At 54.9% G+C, this 23,183-nt stretch overlaps 1 protein-coding gene across 1 annotated transcript; it reads right to left on the reverse strand.

The window, feature by feature from the left end:
- Positions 1 to 1,170: 1,170 nt before the first annotated feature.
- On the reverse strand, positions 1,171 to 22,804 carry FOXA3 (forkhead box A3). Its single transcript, XM_074937329.1, has 2 exons — positions 22,733 to 22,804; positions 1,171 to 2,340 (listed from the first exon to the last, which is right to left on the reverse strand). The coding sequence occupies exons 1-2, from the start codon at positions 22,802 to 22,804 to the stop codon at positions 1,171 to 1,173; spliced, it is 1,242 nt and encodes a 413-aa protein (XP_074793430.1).
- Between the last annotated feature and the right edge of the window lie 379 nt (positions 22,805 to 23,183).

The raw sequence follows: 23,183 nt of genomic DNA on the forward strand, positions 1-23,183 counted from the left end.
GAGGCATGATTTCCCTTTACAAAACCCATGTTAACTCTTCCCCAACATATGTCATTGTCTGACAACCTTGTTCTTTACTATAGTTTCAACCAGTTTGCCCGGTACTGAAGTCAGGTTTACCAGCCTGTAATTGCCGGGATCCCCTCTGGAGCCCTTTTTAAAAATTGGTGTCACATTAGCTCTCCTCAGGTAATTATGATAACGATGCAACCTCCTATTTGGACAGATGAAATCTTGCAGGGAAGAAGTGTGTTATTTTTTTAATGATCTTGAATACCAAAAAAAAAAAAAAAAAAAAAAAGGAAAGACACACTTAAAACGAACCATCCACAAACAAATCCCTCTCTAAAGTATGATATATTAAAACCGACTCTATTAACCCCTTTTCCAAAGCAAATATTTAAATAGAAAGCCATTTACAAAAAACAACAACAACAAAAATCTAGAACAATTCCTCCCCCCGCACCAGGCTTCACACTCACGGGGCCCAATGTGTCGGTGGCATAACCAAGCCCCTTGAACGTAACAGTGGAATCCTGCCATGTGCGGATCTACAGGGTTTGGGGATCGCCTGGAGAAGCTCTTGGGAACTGTAACATTTCGGCAGTGAATTCCATGTGCCTGGGGAACTGCAAGGGCTGCTCCCAGGCTCCCAGTTCTAGGCCAGGGGCTGGATGTACAGCTCTTCTGGGACACGTTTGAAACAGACAAGGCTGCTCACCCAATGCCCCACCCTAGCTGGGGAGGGCCCTCCCTTGCCGCTGAGCTCAGTGGCACCGTTCTGGTAGCTAATGTCACAGAACCAAGGGCAGGATCCTAGCTGGGCTGGTGACTGGCTGGCGTGGTCTCCCAGGAAGTGGCCAGGACAAGGGGAGATGTGGAATGTGTTGACCCCACCTGGCCATTACCTTGGGGAGAGACTTTGCCCTGCTCCCTTGAAAGGTTTGGAGGGTGGGGGGAGCTGGGGAGGGGGAGGGTATTTTCCACACCCAGAAAAGGAGCCCCTACACAGTGCCTGGCACAGGAGCTGGCCTCTCGTTCCTTTCCCCATGTCGTGCATGGTGGACAATGGACGGGAACGTCTTACACTCAGGGGGGTAGGTGGGGGAACGGCGTCTGCCCCTTGCCCCCGATCTCCGCAAGCGGCCTTGGCTCTCCGGAGGGGGGCCATTACGAGGCATTGAGCAGGGAGCGGCTGTATAGGCTCTGGTAGTAGGAGCCGGTTTCACTGAGCGAAGTGGCCGTCTCGTAGGCGTGTTTGCCATCCGGCGCAGGGGGGGAGCCGTAGCCGCTGTAGGCCATGGCCTGCTCGTAGGCCTTCAGGTCGATCTTGTGGCTCTGCTCGGAGGACATCAGGTTGGTGATGGAGAAGGGGTGATTGAAGTTGTACTGAGGGTCCATTTTGAGGTCGTTCGGGAGGTCCAGACTGGTGATGGAAGAGGGGAAGTAGTGGCTATTCATGGGCTGGGAGATGGGGGAGGCCTCGGAGGCCGGAGATGAACCCTGCACGCCAGAGCAGTCCAACTGGACCAGGCCCCTTTGCTCCTCAGAACCGTGGGAGGCATCTGAATGGCCAGACTCGGCCCCTTCGGAAGCTGTGTTGGGGCTTTGGCCTTCTTGGAGCCGCTCAGGGTGTTTGGGAGCCTGCTCCTGGGCGCCAGATGGCTTGGCGTTCGGTTTCTTGGCCTTGTCTTCAATCTTGAAGCGCTTCTGGCGCCGCAGGTAGCAGCCGTTCTCGAACATGTTGCCGGAGTTGGGGTGCAGGGCCCAGTAGGAGCCTTTGCCAGGCTTGTCCGGGGAGCGGGCCACTTTGACGAAGCAGTCGTTGAAGGAGAGCGAGTGCCGGATGGAATTCTGCCAGCGCTGCTGGTTCTCCCGATAATACGGGAAGAGGTCCATGATCCACTGGTAGATCTCGTTGAGGGTCAGCATCTTGCTGGGGGCCTGCTGGATGGCCATGGTGATGAGGGATATATAGGAATACGGGGGCTTGGCGTGAGTCAGCGTGCGCCGGTATGATTTGTTGATCTCCTTGGGCCGGTTGATGCCCGAGGCTGGGTATCCCAGGGGGGCCAGGGACTGGCTCACGTTCGGGTAGGGGGATAGGGAGTTTATGGTGGGTGCTTGGGTCCCCAGTGGCGTCAGCACCGGGCTGACAGGCGACGTCATAGTGGGAAGGCCCATGGGGCTGGTGGAGCTGGTCAGCCCGGTGAGGGAAGGGCTGTTCGGGTAGGCCATGTTAATGGAGCTGGGGGAACTGAGCGAGTTGAGTGTCATGTAGGAGTTGATGGTGTTCATCGGCCCCAGGCTGGAGGTCATGGTGCTCACGGATGGATAGACCTAGGGGAAGCCAAGGGACAGAGTTAGCCTTGCAACTACCACAGAGGGCTTCGGACTAGTCCAGGGGTGACATAGTCGAGAGGGTCGGTGACGTGAGGCAGGGCAGTAACTCGCACACCAAGGGCTGGCTTCGGGTCTCAGTAACACTAGGGTAAATGTGGACACAGTGGAGTTGCTCCTGCTTTGCACCAGTGTAATCAAGAGCTGGATTTGGCATCCAGGGGATAGGATGGGAATGGATTGTAGCAGGAAAAGTAATTCAGGAGTGTGTAAGATAGAGGTCTGTATTCTGTTCTTGTGTAAACTGGAGTGAATCCAGATTTACACCAGTAGAACTCAGACCAAAATCTGGCTCTAACTCTATTAACTTCAGTGGAGACATTCCAGATTTACACCAGTGGAGCTGAGATCAGACTCCAGGCCTTACTCCCTTGACATCAGGAGTGACTCCAGATTTACACCAATGGAGCTGAGATCAGAATCCAGCCCGCACTCCCAAGACTGCCATTTCTAATGTGAAAAAGGAGCAGCAAAACCTGCTTCTTTCAAATAAGGAACCAGCCAGCTCTCCTTCAGGCCTGCGAAGGAGAAACAGGAAGGCCATAAACCCAGTATTTTGTCCCCTTCTCAGGTCACCTTTAAAGCAGAGTTCATTAAATAAACAGCTTAGTGCAATTCAAAGTGGGATCCCAGTCGCAGGTGTAACAACGGTGCCTGCTATTTACACTAGATAGGCTTTAACAGAAAGGGCTCATTTACGAGCGCTGCCCTGCTGCCAATCAATGCGGTCGGTGCCACCTTGTATGTTTCCTGTCTGTGGTGTTGAGCGTTGCTAAGTTTTGCAGCCCACGACTCAACCACGGCCTCATTGGAAGCCCGTTGAAGTCAATGGAAAAACTGCCATCAATTTCAATGGGGTTTCGATCAGGCTCCAAACCCATGAACATTGCTCCTCAGAGTGCCAGGCACTGGCACGGGAGCCAGGACTCCTGGGTTCCAATTGTAAACCGGCCACAGCTCTGCAAAGTGCTTTGAGATCCCATGATGAAAACCCACCTGGTGGGCTAAGCTCCCCTGTAGACTGCAGTGACGATGGCAGAACGGGTTTGCTACCTGGCTTCGTTCTTCCGGGACTTTCGTGGGTCTGACTGCATCCCGGGACCACTCCATGCCGTGGGAAAGAGTCAGAGCCTTTCGGTCCAGAAGGGACCATTAGATCCCCCAGTCACCCCTGAACTGCGCCTAACAACCTGTGTTTGGATGAAGTGTCTGCTAAACAGGCCTCCAAGAGACACCAAGAGCTGGAGGACCCACCACTCCCCTGGACAGTTTGTTCCCGCAGCTTAATCACCTGCACTTGGGCCTGATTTCCAGCTGGTTCTACCCTTTCTCCGCTAGTGCCTGGTGTTTTCTCCCCAGGAAGATACTTAGACACTGATCAAGTCACCTCTCGATCTTTTCTCTGATCACCGACACAGACTGAACTCCGCCGGTCTCTCACCGTCTGGCCCTGATTGATTTTGTGGCTCTTCTTGTGCCCTTGCCAATGTGTCAACATCCCTTTTAAAATGCAGCCCCCAGAGCTGGATGCAGGATGAGGTGTCAGCCTCACCAACGCCAGATACGGAGGGAAAATCCCCTCCCTGCCCCTACTCCTCGGTTCATACAGTTACGCTTTGAGATCCTCTGCCGAAAAGCTCTCATTCAGTCAAGACATTGTCTGGGGAATAGACAGCTCGGGGCAAATTTCCAGCCAGCTGCTGATTTGGCAGGGCGTGAATCAGCCCCTGAGGCTTTGGAGGGGGCAAATCAGAGAGGTGGGCACCCTGCAGCCAGGAAAGATCCCTGGGCAGGGCTCTCTGGTCTGCAAGGGTCATGGGGCCTTCTCACCCTTCTCCCTCGCACGGCAAAGCTCTAGAAACGAGGAGAGGGTGAAAGAGCTTGTATACGGTGCTGACAGGTGCCTTACAGCAATGATTAGATAGATAGATAGATAGATAGATAGATAGAGGGGGTGTATGTGTATAAATAGACATATAGAGAGAGAGATAGCGATAGATGGGTGAGCTGTGAGGAAGAAACCCTTATTCAAACATAACTATTTGACATTGACATGTTGCCAGGAATTCAGAAAAGGGCTCCAGAAATATGGGGGTCTGGAGGGACTGGGGTTTCAGGCTGCCTGCTTGGAAGAAGGGATGATCTATGCCCTGTGTTTGAACCCTTAGGACTGTACTGATTTAGAAACAGAGCAGGTGAAAGCAGCCCAGCCTCTCCTGTGGACGCGGTTACATTGCTATAAAGGTGCTCACGGCAGTTTAGTTTATTCCTGTAATTTTAGCTATAGCAGAATCCACCATGGTTCCCCCGCCCCGACGCAAACCAGATTCCTGAACCTTCGCCCAGCCCAACCCAAAGCCCTGCCAATGTGCACCCCAAACTCTATTACAGCCTTGAAACCATCATCCAAAATTCACAGGGCTCTGGTGCCCAGCTGAACTGAGCTCTCCTATCCCACTTCCAGCCTTCCCAGGCTTCCTCCAGCCCTGCTGCGCTATCTAGCAGCACTTGGCAGGCACTAATTAGCTCTCCTTGTGAGGTGGGGGGTCACTAGTCCCATTTTACAGATGGGGAAACTGTGGGCAGTAGCAAAGAGATGCTCGTGGCGGAAAGGGTCAATCTTGGAGGCAAATGGGACAAGACATGGGCTCCTACCCAGATGGGGGCGTTCTACAGGAAACAGCTGTTCAACCCCCTGCTCACTTGAAGGGGGAAAAGAAATTAAGCAGCATCTTTTTTCAGCGGCAAACTCAGCTTGGACATTTGGCTTGTGTGCCTCATGGGAGTTGTAGTTCAGATGCCTCATGCTCCCCATACTTCTCTATAGGCCACACTCTGGTCGGACTACATCTCCCATGATGCACCGTGGGCACCCTTCCTGGTGAGGGAAGGTGGTTTTGTCCCGGGAATCCCTAGATGTGGTGCACTATGGGAGATGTTGTCCAGCTGAAGAGACTTCCCCTAAAAGGAAATTGAAGAAATTGAAGACTTCCCCTAAAAGGAAACTGAACCACAGCTCCCATGAGGCTGGAATCTGAACTGAGCGACGTCCATTTTGGGGCATGTTGGCTTTTCAGACACTTGTCACACCAAAATGTCCATTAGCGGAAAACCCAATTTTCTACTGAAATACAGCATCTTCCACTCTGCAGGCTGACTCAGCAGCAATCTCCATGCCAAGATCTCCTGCTCCTGTGGCCACCTCTGGGGTGGAACATGGCAACCAGCAACACTGCCTCATAACGTTCCACAAGAACTTATCCTTCTGGATCTCCCTTTGGACTTCAGGACATGTGCTAGTGTATTAATTAAGGTCAGTATGCATACTGTGTCATTATTGTAGGGCAGCTTGTGAGTGCTGGGCTGGGCACATGGCTTTATTACTGTACGGTTGCTTTTGACATTAGCCGAGTCCTGGAACTGATTTTCAAAGGAGTTTTGCCCTGTTTGGTTTTAAAAGATTCACGGACTTTAAGGCCAGAAGGGACCATCATGATTGTCTAGTCTGACCTCCTGCACATCGCAGGCCACAGAACCTCACCCACCCACTCCTGTAATAGCCCCCTTATCTCTGAGTTACTGAAGTCCTCAAATCATCCACCATTTGCTCTAATTTAAACCTGCAAGTGACCCAGGCCCCATGCTGCAGAGGAAGGCAAAAAAAACCCCCAGGGTCTTTGCCAATCTGAGCCGGGGGTGGGGGGGGTGAATTCCTTCCTGACTCCAAATATGGCAATCTGTTAGACCCTGAGCATGTGGGCAAGACCCGCCAGCCAGACACCTGGGAAAGAATTCTCTGTAGTAACTCAGCGTCCCATCACCAGCTGTAACTTGGGAGATATTTGCTGCTAGCCATTGTAGGCAGTTTTGTCATCCCATCCCCTCCATAAATGTATCAAGCTCAGTTGTGAAGCCAGGTAGGTGTGTTTCCCCCACTGCTCCCCTTGGGAGGCTGCTCCAGAACGTCACTCCTCTGAGAGTTAGAAACCTTGGTCTAATTTCAAGGCTAAACTTGTTGGTGGCCAGTTTGTATCCATTTGTTCTTGAGTCAACATTGGCGCTTACCTTAAATAACTCCTCCCTCTCCCTGATATTTCTCTCTCTGATATGTTTATAGAGAGGAATCCTATCTCCCCTTAGCCTGCGTTTGGTCAGGCTAAACAAGCCAAGCTCTTTGAGTCTCCTCTCTTAAGGCAGGGTTTCCATTCCTCGGATCATCCTCATAGCCCTTCTCTGCACCTGTCCCAGTTTGAATTAATTTTTCTTAAACTTGGGAGACCAGCACTGCACACAGTATTCCAGATGAGTCCCACCAGTGCTTCGTACAAGGTACTACCGCTTCCCTATCTCTGCTGGAAATCCCTCTCCTGACGCATCCAAGGACTGAGTTAGCCTTTTCAATGGCTGGATCACGTTAGCGGCTCATAGTCATCCTGTGATCAACCAATACTCCCAGGTCTTCCTCTTCCTCTGTTGTTTCCAACTGATACGTCCCCAGCTTATAGCAAAAATTCTTGTTGTTAGTCCCTAAGTGCCTGACCTTACGGTTTGCACTATTCAATTTCACCCCAATTCTATGCAAAGGCTGCAATCAGGCTTTGCAAACAGACACTGAGTTGCAGAAAGGCCAAAACTTGCCCCTAGCCACCTTGGCAGGGCGCTGGGACCCCAAATAATAGTGGGAGGAGAGGTGGGGTGGGAATGCTAAGAAAACAGTCCCTTATTTTTTAAATACAACGTTGGCAACTCGACACGATGGAGCCCTGATCTCGGTCACTTTGTGTCTAGGCAGCACCCGGGGTGATGGGGCCCCGATCTCGGTCACTGTGTGTCTGGGCAGCGCCCGGTGCGACGAGGCCCCGATCTCGGTCACTGTGTGTCTGGGCAGCACCTGGCGCGACGGGGCCCTGATCTCGGTCACTGTGTGTCTGGGCAGCGCCCGGCGCGACGGGGCCCCAATCTCGGTCACTGTTTGTCTGGGCAGCACCTGGCCAGCACGACTGGGCCTTGCTCTCAGTTGGCATCTCTTTGCCCCACCCTGATACCAATTACTACACACTCTGCCCAGTCAGTTGTGAGACGCTAGCTAAGGCCATCCCTGACTCCCCCATGAAATCCCTATGTTGCTGTTCATCTTCGCTTAGGTCCTTCCACACCCGTCAGTTCCTGGGCGAGCGGAGGGGTCTGGCTGGGGGGCTGAAATGAACATTTGGCTGCAAATTCACCCCCAGGCCTGGCCTACACTTACCCCCTTGCCTCCCCCCAGTCTGAGGGACCCTCCTCCCCATCTGACCACAGCACAGGCCCCATTGGCTCCCCGCAGCCCAAGAGACCCTCCCTCCCCATCTGACTCAGCACAGGCCCCATGGACCCCCAGCCCGAGGGACCCCCCCCTCCCAGCACAGGCCCCATGGACTCCTAGTCCGAGGGACCCCCCCACCCTATCTGACCCCAGCACAGGCCCCATGGCCCCCCAGCCCAAGGAACCCCCACCCATCTGACCCCAGTGTGAAGACGGCTTTCCCCAGAACTCTGTGGCTGCTCTGGCAACTTGTAACAGTCTCAGAAGAGCGGGGGGTAAACTGAGCCCCTCCTCACTGAGGCAGCCCCTCCGAGCCCAGGGGCAGGTGGGGATACGCACCCCCGGTTCTGTAGCAGCCTCTGTCCCTCTCTGGCCACAGAGAGAAATAAACCTACTGCATGGGCTCCGCTCTGGGGCCCCCCAGGAGGATCTCAAAGCTCCTCACAGACATGCATGGATCTTCCCCAGGAGCAGTCAGGGCAGTATCGTCACCCCCATGCTGCAGAGGGGGAAACTGAGGCAGGGCATTGGGAAATGACTTGTTGTTGCCAAGGTCCTTCAGAGAGTCAGCTGCAGAGCTGGGACCCCACACCCTCACACCAGAGCTGGGAATGGAATCCAGGAGTCCTGGCACCCAGCCCCCCTGCTCTAACCACTAGACCCCACTCCCCCATCCCAGAGCTCAGAATGGAACCCAGCAGTCCTGGCTCCCAGCCCCCTGCTCTAACCACTAGATCCCACTCCCCTCCCAAAGCTGGGGCCAGAACCCAGGAAAGCTCCTCCCCGACCCTGAACCTGGCGATCAGCTTGACCCTGAACACATGGACCAGACCCACCAGCCCTGCACCTAGAGAGAGGATTTTCCGGGCCACCTCAGAGCACTGGTTAACCCTGTCCAGGGTCCCGTCTCCAGCTGTGGCTGATCTCTGATGCTTCGCAGGATGGTGGGGAAAAAATACCCCAGAATGCATTGGCCAATTGTACCTCTCCTTGGTGACTCCCAGCTTCCCACCAGGGAAGGGGAGTGCGTGTGTGTGCTAATGTGCGATGACACACACGCTCCAGACCCCTCTGTTCCCGGTGTGCCGCCTCCTAGTGGAGCGTGATCACCCAGTGAGCAGCCCAGCCACCAGGACTGCCAGCATCCACCGGCCTGCGGCAGGCTCGCTCTGTCTGTGCTGGCAGGAAAGGGCCGCCCGCCCGCCCGCCCGGCTCTTTAGCCGGTCAGAGGGTGGGTTAAGCGGGGCCCTAGATTGAGTTCAATCTCCTACTGGCACAGCTGCATGAATCCCGGGACATGGCTCTCTCTGACTGGCTCACGCGGGGCTGCCCAGCGGATGCGGCCACCTGCCCTGAGCGAATGTCAGACACGACTGTGCAATTTTGATCTGGGAAGACGGATGCTGTTTGCTGCTTATATTGAATGTTCAGCGAAATATCAGTGAGTGGGACAGATCCCAGCTGGGTCAATCATCCAAAGCTTCGATGAGCCAGATCATAGAATAGAATCGTAGAATACCAGGCTTGGAAGGGACCTCAGGAGGTATCTAGTCCAACCCCCTGCTCAAAGCAGGACCAATCCCCAACTAAATCATCCCAGCCAGGGCTTTGTCAAGCCTGACCTTAAAAACCTCAAAGGAAGGAGATTCCACCACCTCCCTAGGGAACCCATTCCAGTGCTTCACCACCCTCCTAGTGAAAAAGTTTTTCCTCATATCCAACCTAGACCTCTCCCACTGCAACTTGAGACCATTACTCCTTGTTCTGTCATCAGCTACCACTGAGAACAGTCTAGATCCATCCTCTTTGGAACCCCCTTTCAGGTAGTTGAAGGCTGCTATCAAATCCCCCCTCACTCTTCTCTTCCGCAGACTAAACAAGCCCAGTTCCCTCAGCCTCTCCTCATAAGTCATGTGTTCCAGTCCCCTAATCATTTTTGTTGCCCTCCGCTGGACGCTTTCTAATTTTTCCACATCCTTCTTGTAGTGTGGGGCCCAAAACTGGACACAGCTGGTGTCAATTGGAGACAATGGCCCCATTGGAGTAAATGGCCCAGATCCCAGCTGGTGTCATTCGGCCGTAGCCCCATTGGAGTCAATGGCCCAGATCCCAGCTGGTGTCAGTCGGCCGTAGCCCCATTGGAGTCAATGGCCCAGATCCCAGCTGGTGTCCGTCAGCCATAGCTCCATTGGGGGGCATACGGAGCATGTTACCCACTCTCTGTAATCCTGATACTCCAGATGGGCAGAGCAGCGCTGTCTCCAGGAGTCTGCGTGTGTGACGGTGCAGACCCTGAGCCAGAACCAACAGCTCAGAGGCTTCAGAGCTGATGTTTTGGTTCTGGCCTGTCTCTCAATAACACCCTGGCACCCCTGAGCACATCGTAGGCCCATCTGGCCCCTTGCCTCCCGTCTGATGTCAGACGTATGGGCAGGAATCTTTGGGATGCCTCTGGATCACTGACCTCACCCACAGCCTCCTTCCCACTGTGTGGGGTGTGGGGGGGAGACAGAGAGAGCACCCATGTCACTCTGTCACTGCCTCAGCTGAGCGCCCCCGGCGCTGGTGTGACCGGCTCCCACTTGAGGGGCTTTGGCCAGAGCATCCAGCACCTCCATCAGCCCGGGGAGATAGAACCTGAGCCGGCCGAGATCAATATCCCCGTCTCGCTGCGTGGGAATGACTCAGGGTCCTCCTGGGAAAGAGCAGGGTTTCACAGACTCACAGAGCCCAAGACCAGACAGGACCCCTGTGACCATCTAGCCTGACCTCCTGGAGCGCACGGGCCAGAGAACCACCCCAAAATCATTCCTAGGGCAGAGCTGTTACATAAAACCCGTCCCATCTTGATTTAAAAATTGCCAGTGACGGAGAATCCACCATGTCCCTCAGGAAGTCCTTCCAATGGTTAATGACGCTCACTGTTAAATATTTACCGCTTATTTCCAGTCTGAATTTGTCTGGCTTCAACTTCTAGCTGTTGGATCGCATTCGACTTTCCTCTGCTAGACTGAAGAGCCCATTATGAAATATCTGTAGGTGCTTATAGATGGGGGCGGGGGTCAAGTCCCCAAACTGTCTCTTTGTTAAACCAGAGAGAGGTCCTGGCGTCTCTCACTGCAAGGCAGGTTTCCTAACCCTTCAATCTTTCTCGTGGCTCTTCTCTGAGCCCTCTGCAATTTACCAACATCCTGCTTGAACTGTGGGCCCCGGAACTGGTCCCAGGATCCCAGCAGCGGTCGCACCAGGGCCAAACACAAAGTAAAATCACCTCTCTGCTCCTATTCAAGATCCCCCTGTGGATGCCTCCCAGGATTGCAGTCACCCTTTTGGCCCCAGTGTCACACTGGAAGCTCATGCGCAGCTGATTCTCCTCCACGATGCCAAGCTTTTTCAGAGTCCCGGCTTCCCAGGATAGAGTCCCCTGCCTTGTAAGTGGGGCCGAGGTTCTTAGCTCCTAGGTGCACGGCTTTATTAAACTGCAGGTTGTCTGCTTGCGCCCAAGAGCCAGTTCTGAGCGTCACGGCCGTCAGTAAGATCACACACTAGATAAATAACTAAAAGCTACATATAATACAGTGATCACATAAAAACCCGAAGCACACTGCAGCTGAGCTTGGTCTCAGTGACGCTGGTCAGGGTCTGGAGTAACGCCACTGCCATTAACTGACCTGTCCCCCATTTACACTTCTGCAAACTTCAGATCTGGATCAGGTGCAGCAAATGGCTTGGCTCCCTGGTAGGTGCTAATATTAGTTCACTATATACGGAGAGGAATCAGGCCCAGTGGAATGGGCACTGGGCTGGCACTTAGAAGGCACTGGGCATCCTTGCTTATTTGGCCTGTAGGCTCTTTGAAGTCGGGATTATATCTCACTGTGTGTCTGGGCAGCGCTGGGTGCGACGGGGCCCTGATCTTGGTCACTGTGTGTCTGGGCAGCGCCCGGTGCGATGCGGCCCTGATGTACAGACCCCATGTACAGGTCACAGAACTGCCCAGACACACAGTGACCGAGATCAGGGCCCAGTTGCGCCGGGCGCTGCCCAGACACACAGTGACCGAGATCAGGGCCCAGTTGAGCTGGGCGCTGCCCAGACACACAGTGGGAGACAGTCTCTGCCCCGAAGAGCTCATGGTCTGACCAGACGAAGGAAGGATCAGTATCTGTATTGGAGAGAGAGGGAGCTAAGGCCCATCGAGATTCAGGGCCTGGCCCAAGGTCACCGAAGGAGACAGCAGCAGAGATGGGAGACCCATCTCCTGAATGTGAGGCTTGTGCTCTAAGCGAGGCTGAGTCGCCCTCAGAGAGCTCTGCAAATATTAACCAAGTCACTCTCACCATCCCCCTCTGGCCAGTGGAATTAGTCCCCTTCTACAGAAGGGAAACTGAGGCACCGTGCAAGTGGCAAGGCTGAGAGGAGCGTTGAAGAGCCCCAGGTCTGGACCCATTGAGCCAGCCGGCATTATTATCTGCCAGGATCTCCAGTGTAAATACTGACATCCCCCGTCCCCTTCTGCTTCCTATTTCCTTGCTGCCTGATTGCTTTACGGTGCTTATCTCCCCGGCCTTGCGTCAGCCCCATGTCATTCAGCAGGGAGATCCTGCTGCAGACCGTGGCCATCTGCAGCCCAGCGGGGGCAGGTGAGTGGGAGAGGAGCCGCATGGCCAGAGCAGGGAGCCTTTCTGGCCACATACAAGGCCCGGGTGGTATTTGTATGTCAGGGGAAAGGCCGGGAAGAAACAGTTTAATCTAATTACTCCAGATTCTATTCTACTAATTAGATTCGATAGATGGGGTGTATGGGGATGGATGGATGGATAGATAGATGGGGATATGAGGATAGATAGATGTGTATATGGGGATGAATGGATAGATAGATAGATAGATAGATAGGGTGTATGGGGATGGGTAGATAGACAGAATCATAGAATATCAGGGTTGGAAGGGACCTCAGGAGGTATCTAGTCCAACCCCCTGCTCAAAGCAGGACCAATCCCCAACTAAATCATCCCAGCCAGGGCTTTGTCAAGCCAGGCCTTAAAAACCTCTAAGGATGGAGATTCCACCACCTCCCTAGGTAACGCATTCCAGTGCTTCACCACCCTCCTCGTGAAATAGTGTTTCCTAATATCCAGCCTAGAACCCCCCTACTGCAACTTGAGACCATTGCTCCTCATTCTGTCATCTGCCACCGCTGAGAACAGCTGAGCTCCATCCTCTTTGGAAACCCCTCTTCAGGTAGTTGAAGGGTTGCTATCAAATCCCCCCTCACGCTTCTCTTCTGCAGTCTAAATAACCGCAGTTCCCTCAGCCTCTCCTTGTGAGTGATAGGGTGTATGGGGATAGATAGATAGATTAGATAGATGGGGTTATGGGGATAGCTAGATAGCTAGATAGAGTGTATGCAAATGGATAATCTCTAATCTTCTTATACATTATTATTGTTATTTTTACCAGGCACCGCTGCTCCTTGCCTAACAGCAAACCCACCGCTGTGCCGGTGTGTCCTGTGTTGGTGCGTGTGGCTACATGCCCCAGCCGTGCCGGGTGAGTGCCGCCCATGTGGTTCGACGCACAAAGCACACGTGTTCGTGGCAGGGTGGATCCATATGGCCAGGCCTGGAGCAGTTGCAACAGCCGAGGACGGTAGTGTCACTCACGGCCCGGGCGGCCCCAAAGCCTTTCCAAACAGGGCTGTAGACACAGCGATTGTGTAAGGCAAACACCAGAACCATTCTCCCCGCGGCAGCAGCTCCCTCGCAGCCTTGGACATTGGTATCAGGTCTATCACAAGCCGGGGGGAGGCCAGCCAGGACATCGGGGTACGCCCTTGCCCCTCCCCTAAATGGCAGAGGAATCTTTAACCTCCTGCTGGGCAAGCCGCCCTCCCCCACAAGCCACACTCACAATGCAGAGGTAGGATGGGAACTTGTGACACTGGGGAGAATGCCCCCAGCTGGGCACCGGACCTATTACAAAGCCGTGTTCCTGCCATGCAATTACCCAGATACCCTCAGACATAGACCTCATACGCCCAACCCCGGTGCCAGAAAAATCCCAAGACTGACTTAAAAATCATGGGATTTACTGTTTTTTCCCAAAAAACTTCATACGTTTGCGGGGGCTGTTTGCCAGGCATCTGGATTTGGGGCCTTCCAGGAACCCCCTGTTGTACACGCCCGCCAGGGCTAGAGGTGGAATTGATTTTTAAAAACAGAACTGAGATTCTCCCATATTCACGGGACTCCAGGTGCTGGAGCTCTAAGAAACAGGCCAACAATTCCCAAGGCTCCGGAGAGCTGGCAACACTGGATTGAGCCCCCAGCCTGGAGTAAACCCGCAGTTTAGCACCTGTTAGGAGTCTCCTGCTTCTTCCCCCACCCCTCCCACAAAAACTCCTCAGTTAATTTTCACCCCTGCGGCCGCCTCTCAGATACCAGGGCAGTGCCAAATTCCCACTCAAATCAGTGCTTGGCTTGCTGGCCAAATACAGCCCCTAGCGTCTGAGCGGCTGGGGGCCCAATCCTGGGGCCATGCCCACTGGGTCAAACCTTGTATCTCTTCTAAAGGAGTGATGGAGGAGGAGAAAGGACAGTGCTGGGGAGGGAGTGGGGGCCTGACCCGGGACTCGGGAGACCAGCCTTCAGTTCACAGATCTGCTACAGAGTCTCTGTGTGACCTTGGACAAGACATTTAATCTCTCTGGGGCCATGGTTTGACCAGGTATTAATGGGAAGCAATACTTCTTCCTTTGTCTGCTTAGACTGTGGGATCTTTAAGGCAGGGGATATGTCTGGGCAGCGCCCGGCCCGACGGAGCCCTGATCTCGATCACTGTGTGTCTGGGCGGCGCCCGGCGCGACGGGGCCCCAATCTCGGTCACTGTGTGTCTGGGCAGCGCCCGGCCCGACAAGGCCCCGATCTCGGGCACTGTGTGTCTGGGCAGCGCCTGGCGCGATGGGGCCCTGATCTCGGTCACTGTGTGTCTGGGCAGCGCCCGGCACAACGGGGCCCTGATCTCAGTCACTGTGTGTCTGGGCAGCGCCTGGCCCAACGGGGCCCTCATCTCGGTCACTGTGTGTCTGGGCAGCGCCCGGCCTGATGGGGCCCTGATCTCGGTCACTGTGTGTCTGGGCAGCGCCCGGCCCAACGGAGCCCCGATCTCAGTCACTGTGTGTCTGGGCAGTGCCTGGCGCGATGGGGCCCTGATCTCAATCCTCCATGCACCTAACAATAAACATCCAGTCCATAGGGCAAACCCCTGGTTTTAGAAGAGCCACTGGGGATTTTGCCTGAGTGAGGATTTGGCGTCAGTCCCTAGAGCCCCCTGGCCTGGGAAGAACCTCAGGACCCTTCCCTCCACACCCCGTCAGCTAGCTCAGCACTAACTCCCGGGACCCCTTCCCCTTTCTGCATCGGGGCAGGGAGAGAACTGGCCCCCGGCACCCACCCGGGCCCGGGGAAGGAAACACCCTGTAACAGAGGCTCCTTTGGAGTCCAGATCCCCTGCGTCGGATCATCTCACCTCCCAGAGCAGCAGAGAATCAGACATGTTAACCGGCCCCAGGCCCCATCCTGAGTCTCCCCCTTTGCTTCATGGCCAAAGCTCCCCGTCTGCTCCAGACGTGGCTGTTCCCTGGCCTCTTTGCTCCTGAAGAGCCACGGCATGGAGGACAATCAGGTCACTGTGCTGGGCCTGGAGCACGGGACAGGGGGCGGATGCCGCAGGCTGGGAAGGGACCAGCTGTTCAAGCCCAGGCTGTGGGATATGCTGCAGTCCAGCCCCAGTGCTGGGATGGAGGGAGAGCGGGGCGGTGGAGGGGAGGGTGACTTCCTGAACGTAGGAGAAAAAGGTATCTGTCAGGGATGGGAGAGGGACATTGAGGCATCTGGACCAGACGCTTCCCCTTCTGTGCTGGGAGCTCCAGCCACCTCCAGGCCTCTGACCCTTCATGACCGCAGGAAGCCAACAAAACTGAGGCACAGAGCAGGGATGTCCAAAGTCACAGCACAGATCAGTGACAAATCCAGGCATAGGACCCTCTCTGCTCTGACCAATAGACCCTACTCCCCTTCCAGAGCCGGGGATAGAGCCCAGGTGTCCTGGCTCCCAGCCCCCCCACTCTAACCACTAGACCCGACTCCCCTCCCTCAACGACAAATAGAACCCAGGGGTTCATGGACCAGAATTCCATCACGCTAGGTGCTGCCCCAAAGAGCTGAGAGTCAAAGTAGTTCAAATATCAGGAAGCAGGCCTCAAAAAAGCGTGAGATTTTTCAAAAGCAACACACATTGGATTCCTTTTCTTGGTCCTCCGGTTTCTGAGCATTGAGGCTGACCGTGGGTCAAGGTGCCAAGCTTTTCTCCACAGCCACAGTGTGAGGAACTCACTTTGTTATAAAAGAAAGGCCAGCTGCATTTCCAGTGTGTTCCCATGACTCCTGGAGGTGGAGCTCTGAGAAAACCGTAGGCTAGTCTGAGACGCACAATAAAAGTGGGGCAGTTGGCACCGCTGGGGATGGGGAGTGACGTATGCTTGAGTGTGTGTGTCAATGGCCCTGCTTCAAAGTGTGGGGGTGTGTCCGTGTGGGTGTGAGAATGACCCTGCTTTAAAGTGTGTGCGGGTGTGACCCCACCTTAGAAAGCCTGCTGATACATAATGCATTTGGGAGATGGGATCCCTGTCCCAGATCTCTCTCATCACCAGGGCTGTCATGCAGCGGTGCCAGCCCTCATGATCTCCTTGCAATAGCTGGTGTGTTCCTTAAAGCCCCAGCTCCCAGAGTCATGTGAATCAGTGAGAATCTCCACTTTCCTTTGGGTTTTAAGTTGAAGTCTGGCCACGCTGGTTGCTAAGAAACACTTGTAAAGTTGACTCCCAAGGGCTCCAAAGCCAGATGGGAAATGAAGGGAGCCCTGGGAGCAATTGGGTTTGAAACCTCCCCCTCACTAAGCCAATCTTGCAATGTTCAGGGCCTGACACCCCCCTTCCTGGGCTCCCCCCAAGCTGCCTGTTGCTCCCCAACTTGACTCTTCAACCAAAGAGTTTTTTCTAGGAGCAAATGCTGCCCTGCTGGAAAGGGTATTCTGCTCCCTGCCCATCAGGGTCAGATCCGCTGGGGGTAAATCAGTATTACTCCTTTGGCTTCAGTGAGCTCGTTTACCCCAACTGAGGATCTGGCCCATTGACTCCAATGGAGTGACCCTGATTTACCGCAGTTGGAGAATTGGCTCTATAGACTCCCATGGAGCTACGGCCGATTGACACCGGCTGGGATCTGGCCCATTGACCCCAGCTGGGGATCAGGCCCCATTAATGCCAATGGAGTTATGCAGGTTTGCCCCAGCTATAGATCCCAGAGGTTTCAGCTACTAGTGTCCAGTCTTAAAACTGAAAGGGTTTAGCAATAAATGCGAAAGAAAACAGCCTCCCCCCAGCCTGCGTAGTCGGGTTTAGATGCTAGAAACCCAGTTCCCGTCATTCAAGTGGGGACACTGTTATACAGAAGACATACAATAGCTTGCAAATTAAGCACCGTGTAACGGAAAGAGAGATGCAGGCTCTCAGGGACTGCAAAGCAGGCTGGCCTGTGCGCGCCCAGCCCGGACGTCGTGTTTTTCCCGTCATGGAGCCGGTTGGGCCCACGTTCCAGTGCCATTGGCTGGTGGTTGGAATACAGCTGAGAACAGAACCCCGCTTGCCCCTGCTGTCACCACCCTCCACTTTCCCGGCCGGCAGTAGAACCCAGGTGTCCTGCCTCCCAGCCCTATCATAGAATCATAGAAATCTATGTTCCTAACGCTTTAACCACCAGACCACTCACCGCGTCCTAGAGCAGGGAATAGAACCCAGGCGTCCTGCCTCCCCCGCATTCTTTTTGTTCTAACCACCAGAAATTCAAAGACCAGCCCATCAACTGCTCCAAAAGCCGCCCCCTCGAGGGCCATTACTGGTCAGCTGCAGGCTGCCACCTGGGGAATTCTTCGGTGTAACACCCCACCCCCAAAAGAGGAGCCTGAATCTCCTCTGGACACCAGTTGTAGGGCATGGAAACTCCACTGGCTTGGGTGAAATTACTCCAGCCGGAGGGGAGAATCCGCCCCCCAAATCTATCCACGGAACGGAAACCATTTGTGCTGGTCCGCAGGGCAGGACATGCCTGAAGCAGACGGGGCTACACAGCGCAAGTCAAACACGTGTGGGGCATGTCTCGCACAAATGCTCTGCAACAGGTGCTGTCCCCTTCGCCCCTGTGGGCGCCCTGCCGTTGGAGCGGGATCCACAGTGCACCTGTGATGATAATGTTACAGCAGAAGTCACTAGATGGCGCTGTTACACCCGGCCGCACAAGTTCTTTTTCTGCAGCGCACGGTCTTTGCAGAGACGCTTCCTCCTTGTTATGCTGTTTATGCCTGTTCGTTCCCGGGAGGCGCTGTTGCAAACAGCGAGGATCTGTCTTAAGGGGGACAAACGGAGGCAATTCTTGGGGCATGGCTGGTTCCGGGGAACCAGGCTCCAATGCTGGTTCTGAAAGGGGGGGCTTGCTGGCATGCTGTTTGCCACCACCTCTGTTCCAGGACTGGAGTACAGAGTAGAAAAAAACCAACTGCACTAAGGAAATACCCTCATTTTGAGTCCAGTGACATAAGAACGGCCATATTGGGTCAGACCAAAGGTCCCTCTAGCCCAGTATCCTGTCATCTGACAGCGGCCAATGCCAGGTGCCCCAGAGGGCATAACCAGAACAGGCAATCTTCAGTGATCCATTCCCTGTTGCCCATTCCCTGCCTCTGGCAAACAGAGGCTAGGGACACCGTCCCTGCCCATCCTGGCTAACAGCCATTGATGGACCTGTCCTCCATGAATTTATCTAGTTCTTTTTTGAACCCTGTTATAGTCTTGGCCTTCACAACATCCTCTGGCAAGGAGTTCCACAGGTTGACCTCTAAGCCCATGGAATTGGCTACTGCTTACTTAATAATAATTAATAAATCATTTGCACCGCTAGGCAGTTTCATTTCACTGCACATCTGGTAATTATTCCATTACAGACTTCGAATCATTTTTTAGCCCAGACGTGCTAAGCACGAGAACGGGGAAGGGGAACTCACAGCCACCAGTTTGGCTAAAAATGTTGATGGCATCTCTTCATCTGATCACTCGCCTGGGAGCCTTTTTGCCCGGCAGCAGGTGGGCAGGAAGGGAAAGCAGCACCGCTCCTGGTGCAAACACACCCGGGTGCGACTAGTCACAGTTGGAAAGCTCTCGGTAGGCAACCAGGGAGCCAACGGACCTGGTTTAGGGAACCAATCACAGCTTACAGGTATGGTGAATTTCATGTCCCTTTCCCAAGCTAGCAGATTAAGGTCTAACAAGACACAGTGGCTGGTGGCTGAAGCTAGACGAATTCCAGCTGGAAATAAGGGGTAAATTTTTCATAGTGAGGGGAATTAGCCATTTCCCGAAGGCCGTGGGGGATTCTCCATCACCAACAATGTTTAAATCAAGCTGGGATGTTTTCCTAAAAGCTCTGCTCTAGGAATTATCCGGGAGAAGTTCTATGGATTTGTTATCCAGGGGGCCAAAATACATGCTCACACTGGTCTCTTCTGGCCTTGGAGTCTATGAATCTATAGAAGTGGGGCCTGGGTCTTGTTCTGGACCCGCTGTCCCAGGCTGACTCCCACCCTGGCCTGAATTCCTTGCCGGGAATGAAGAAGAGATGTTGTATTTTTCAATGCAGCTGATAGGAAACCAGGGAAAGAAAATCACGGTGGGATTTTCTGCCCCCCGCTCTGTTTTCCAATTACATTTCAAATGGCTCCTACCACTAGATAAACGCAGCCATTAGCTAGAGAGGAAGGCTGGGTCCTGGGTAAGCGGATCTCAGTTGTATCCCCAGCTCTGTCACAGCCCCCCAGGGGCAAGTCCCTGCCCCTCTCTGCCTCAGTTTCCCCATCTGTAAAATAGTGATAATAATTTTGACTTGTTTAGATTGCGAATTCTTCAAGGTAGGGGCTGTCTCTCACTCAATTTCTGTGCAGGGCCCGGCGCGATGGGGCCCTGATCTCGGACGGGCGCTGCCCAGACACACAGTGACCAAGATCAGGGCCCCATCACGATGGGCCCTGCACAGACACACAGTGACCGAGATCAGGGCCCCGTTGTGCTGGGTGCCGCACAGACACACAGTGACTGAGATCAGGATCCCATTGCACTGGGCGCTGCACAGACATATAGTGAGAAACAGTTTCTGCCCAACAGATCAGGGCACAGTTAAGGAGAGGGGGGTAAACTGAGACATAGAGAGGGGAAGTGACTTGCCCAGCAAGACAGTAGCAGAGGCAGTAATAGAAGCCAGTTGTGGGGATGCCCGCCTTGGAAAGGAAAGCATTTGGATGATTTATGCTGATGTAAAGCAGCAGAAAGCTATTAGCTTCTGTGGAGTCACTCCTGCTTTGGGATCTGGCCCCACAGATTCCAGTGATTGACACCAGCTGGGATCTGGCCCCATTAACTCCAATGGAGTCACTCCTGCTTTACACCAGGTAGGGATCTGGCCCTTTATCTCCGTGGCAGGCTGTGGGCTGGGCTCCCTCTTGCTCCAGCCTCTGGCGTGGCTCCTGGGTGGCAGCTTCCCCCCGTCACCTGCCCGTGTTTGCTCTCCCTGCGGCACGGAGCCCTCCCACCCGGCGTGTTTGCCAAGGGAACACCTGGCCCCGATCCCCGGGGACAGCTGGCTCCTCCTGCGTGGCGTCACCGCGGGAAGGGGCTGGCCCCAGCCCTGCCCTGACGGGAGTGGCCCCCAGCCACTGCCCTGGCTGCCCGGCAGCCCAGACCGGGCCGGCTGGAGCAGGTTCTGCGCACAGGGGTGGGGGCAGCTGAGTCATGGGACGCACGGCAGGGAAACAGCCTGAGTGTGACCCCCAGAACCGGCTGGGAGCCCCAGATGCAACCATCGCAACCAGCCCCCACGATCCAGCCAGCTTGCTGTTCTTGTGCGACACCCATCACCATAGTGCCAGCACGGCCAGCCGTGCTCCCCTCGTGTAAATCGGGAGGAACCCCCGAGAGCGCGGCACGGCAAGTGCCTGGTGCATTCAGCCGCACCAGGCCTGTGTGTTGGAGTGGGAGTGGGCGCCCAGTGCTAAGTGTGTGCAGGGAGGGCCCAGATACCACGGTGAGGGGAGCCTGCAGGACCCAAGCTACACCACGCCGTCTGGACTAGGGGCTAGGAGAGACCCGTTCCACCATCCGCCCCCGGCCGACCATAGCAACAATGACCAGTGCGCGTGTGGATTGCGTTTTCCATGTGGGGCAGGGCTCTCTGGCAATGGGACCCTCTGGACAAGGGCCAAGCCTGGCTGTGTAGTGAATTAGCTGAACTCTGTTCATTATTAATTATTGAGATTAATTGATTATTAGATTCATTGCTGTTACTGTGTTAAAGCCCGAGGGCCTTCTGCCATTTACAAAACTCCAACTGAGTCTATCTATCTATCTATCTGTTTCACCCCATAGGTCCCGGACGGGGGCTGTGTGTGTGGATGGGGGTGGGGGGCACTATTCTGCTTTGTTCCAAAGCCAATTTACAGTCCCCTGCCGCCCGGTTCTGAGCTCCTCTCCGGTGGTGTCAATCCGGTGTGGCTCCCCGACACCGGTGCTCTTGTTTACACCAGTGGGACCCAAGCAGGGTCCATCCGCGCTCATGTGGGGTGGGCAGGGGGCCCGGTGCAGAGAGAGCACCACCACTGGGCACCTCTCCTCCCGCTCACACCTGGGGTGGATCAGGAAGGGTGAGGAGTAAAACTCGAGCGAGAGGAAGATCCGGCCCGTCGGCTGCCAGGGGCTTTGGATCAGGTGCAGGGGGACGACCCCTAGTGATTCGGGCCCAATCCTGCCTCATGCTGCCAAGCCCAATTCTGCTCTCCTTCCCCAGGGATCAGCCCTGCTGTGCCAGGCACTGCTTGGGGCTCCCAGCAGGGAGCAGAATCGGGCCCTTTAGAGCAGTGGGGCTGGAGAGAGGCCCAGTTCTGGGGGGCATCACACTATCTGGCTGCTTTGCTGGCAGCCCCGGCTCCTGGAGTCCTGTGATCACAGGGGAATCGAATCCATATCCTGCCTTCGTGCCTGCGGAGGAAAAGGCGCCCAGACCAGGTGGCAGAGAGTTGATGCTGGCTGCTTTGTAAAATCTCAGGGTTTCTCAGCCAGTCTGGGAGTTTGGGGGACAGGTCATTTGTCACCGCTCATGGTGTGCGATGCCAGGGCTGGAGGGGGGCTGAAGGTGCCATGAGATGAGGTGGAGGAGCGTCCCTCCCTTTCTGCCCCTTCTGCCTGCCTTCAGCCCTACCCACTGCCCCCCAGCCCTGCCTCCTCCTTCCCTGCTCCGCTTTGCACTCTCCTCGCTGTTCTGAAAGAGGATTTCCAGGAACAGTAAAACCCACCGCTCTGCTTGTGCCAGGGGACTTCATGGGTGGGGGTGTCGCTTATGTGAAGAAGGGGATCCCCGGCAGGTACACACATACACCCCCTCCCCCAGATCCCTGTGCTCCCCCCGGATCCAAGCCCAGGAGCACCCTGCCCTTTATCCCGGGGGATCCCCTCTTCACGTTTAATGCCCCCAAGGTCCCGGGGAGTTTAATATCTAAAGCCGCCAGCGGGCAGAACAGGCCCCAACACCTTGCTGGGTGACAACAACTTTGCTGGAAAGGAGACAGGAAAACCCTGAGTGGCAGAAACGTCCTGGGGTGTTCTTTGCTACGCCGCATGCACCCCAGAACCAGCTGCATTGCAGCAGCTCCAGATACAACCTGCACTTCCTGGAGGGGGGCTTCCCTCCCCCAGAACAGATCGCTTTAAGGGGGGCACTGGAAACCAATGTGATGTTTCCGCTCCCCCGTCCCTCTCATTCCAGGTAGAAATTTTTTTGTAATGCCAATTTCCTCCCCCTCCTCCCGAATATTAGAAAGCCACGTCCTCTAACCTGACAGCTAGAACTGGGTTCAAACGTGCCCCGCTTGACGTACCTCCGTGGGCTCGCTGTAGTACGCGTTCCACTCGGAGATGTCGTGCGATTCCATTTTGACGGATCCCAGCATTCCAAGCCCCGGGCAAAAGGAACTGACTCTCAGCTGGTCTCCAGTAAACCCAATCCAACTTCGGCCAGCTGGGCGCTGCCCTGCCCTGTTTTCCACCTTCACTCACTGCTTGCCTTCTCAGAGCCGGTCCCGAAAGGCGGGAGTGGGACACGCCAGCCCCGACCTGGAGCACAGAGGATGGAGTTTGCCTGGCTTCCAGGTGGGAAGATACGCAGCTGTGCGTCGATGGGAAAAGCGAGGGGGGCCTCAGATCTGGGATGGCGTCGGGGCCCGGAAGAAAGCCCACGCTCAGCAGCTGTCCATGGCGAAGGGACGGTCAATATCGCAACAGGTTCTGGGCACCACGGCCCTGGATCCACTCTGTGACCTCTCCCGGCTG

Source organism: Natator depressus, chromosome 23, assembly GCF_965152275.1.
Source record: "Natator depressus isolate rNatDep1 chromosome 23, rNatDep2.hap1, whole genome shotgun sequence".
Lineage (NCBI taxonomy): Eukaryota > Metazoa > Chordata > Testudines > Cheloniidae > Natator > Natator depressus.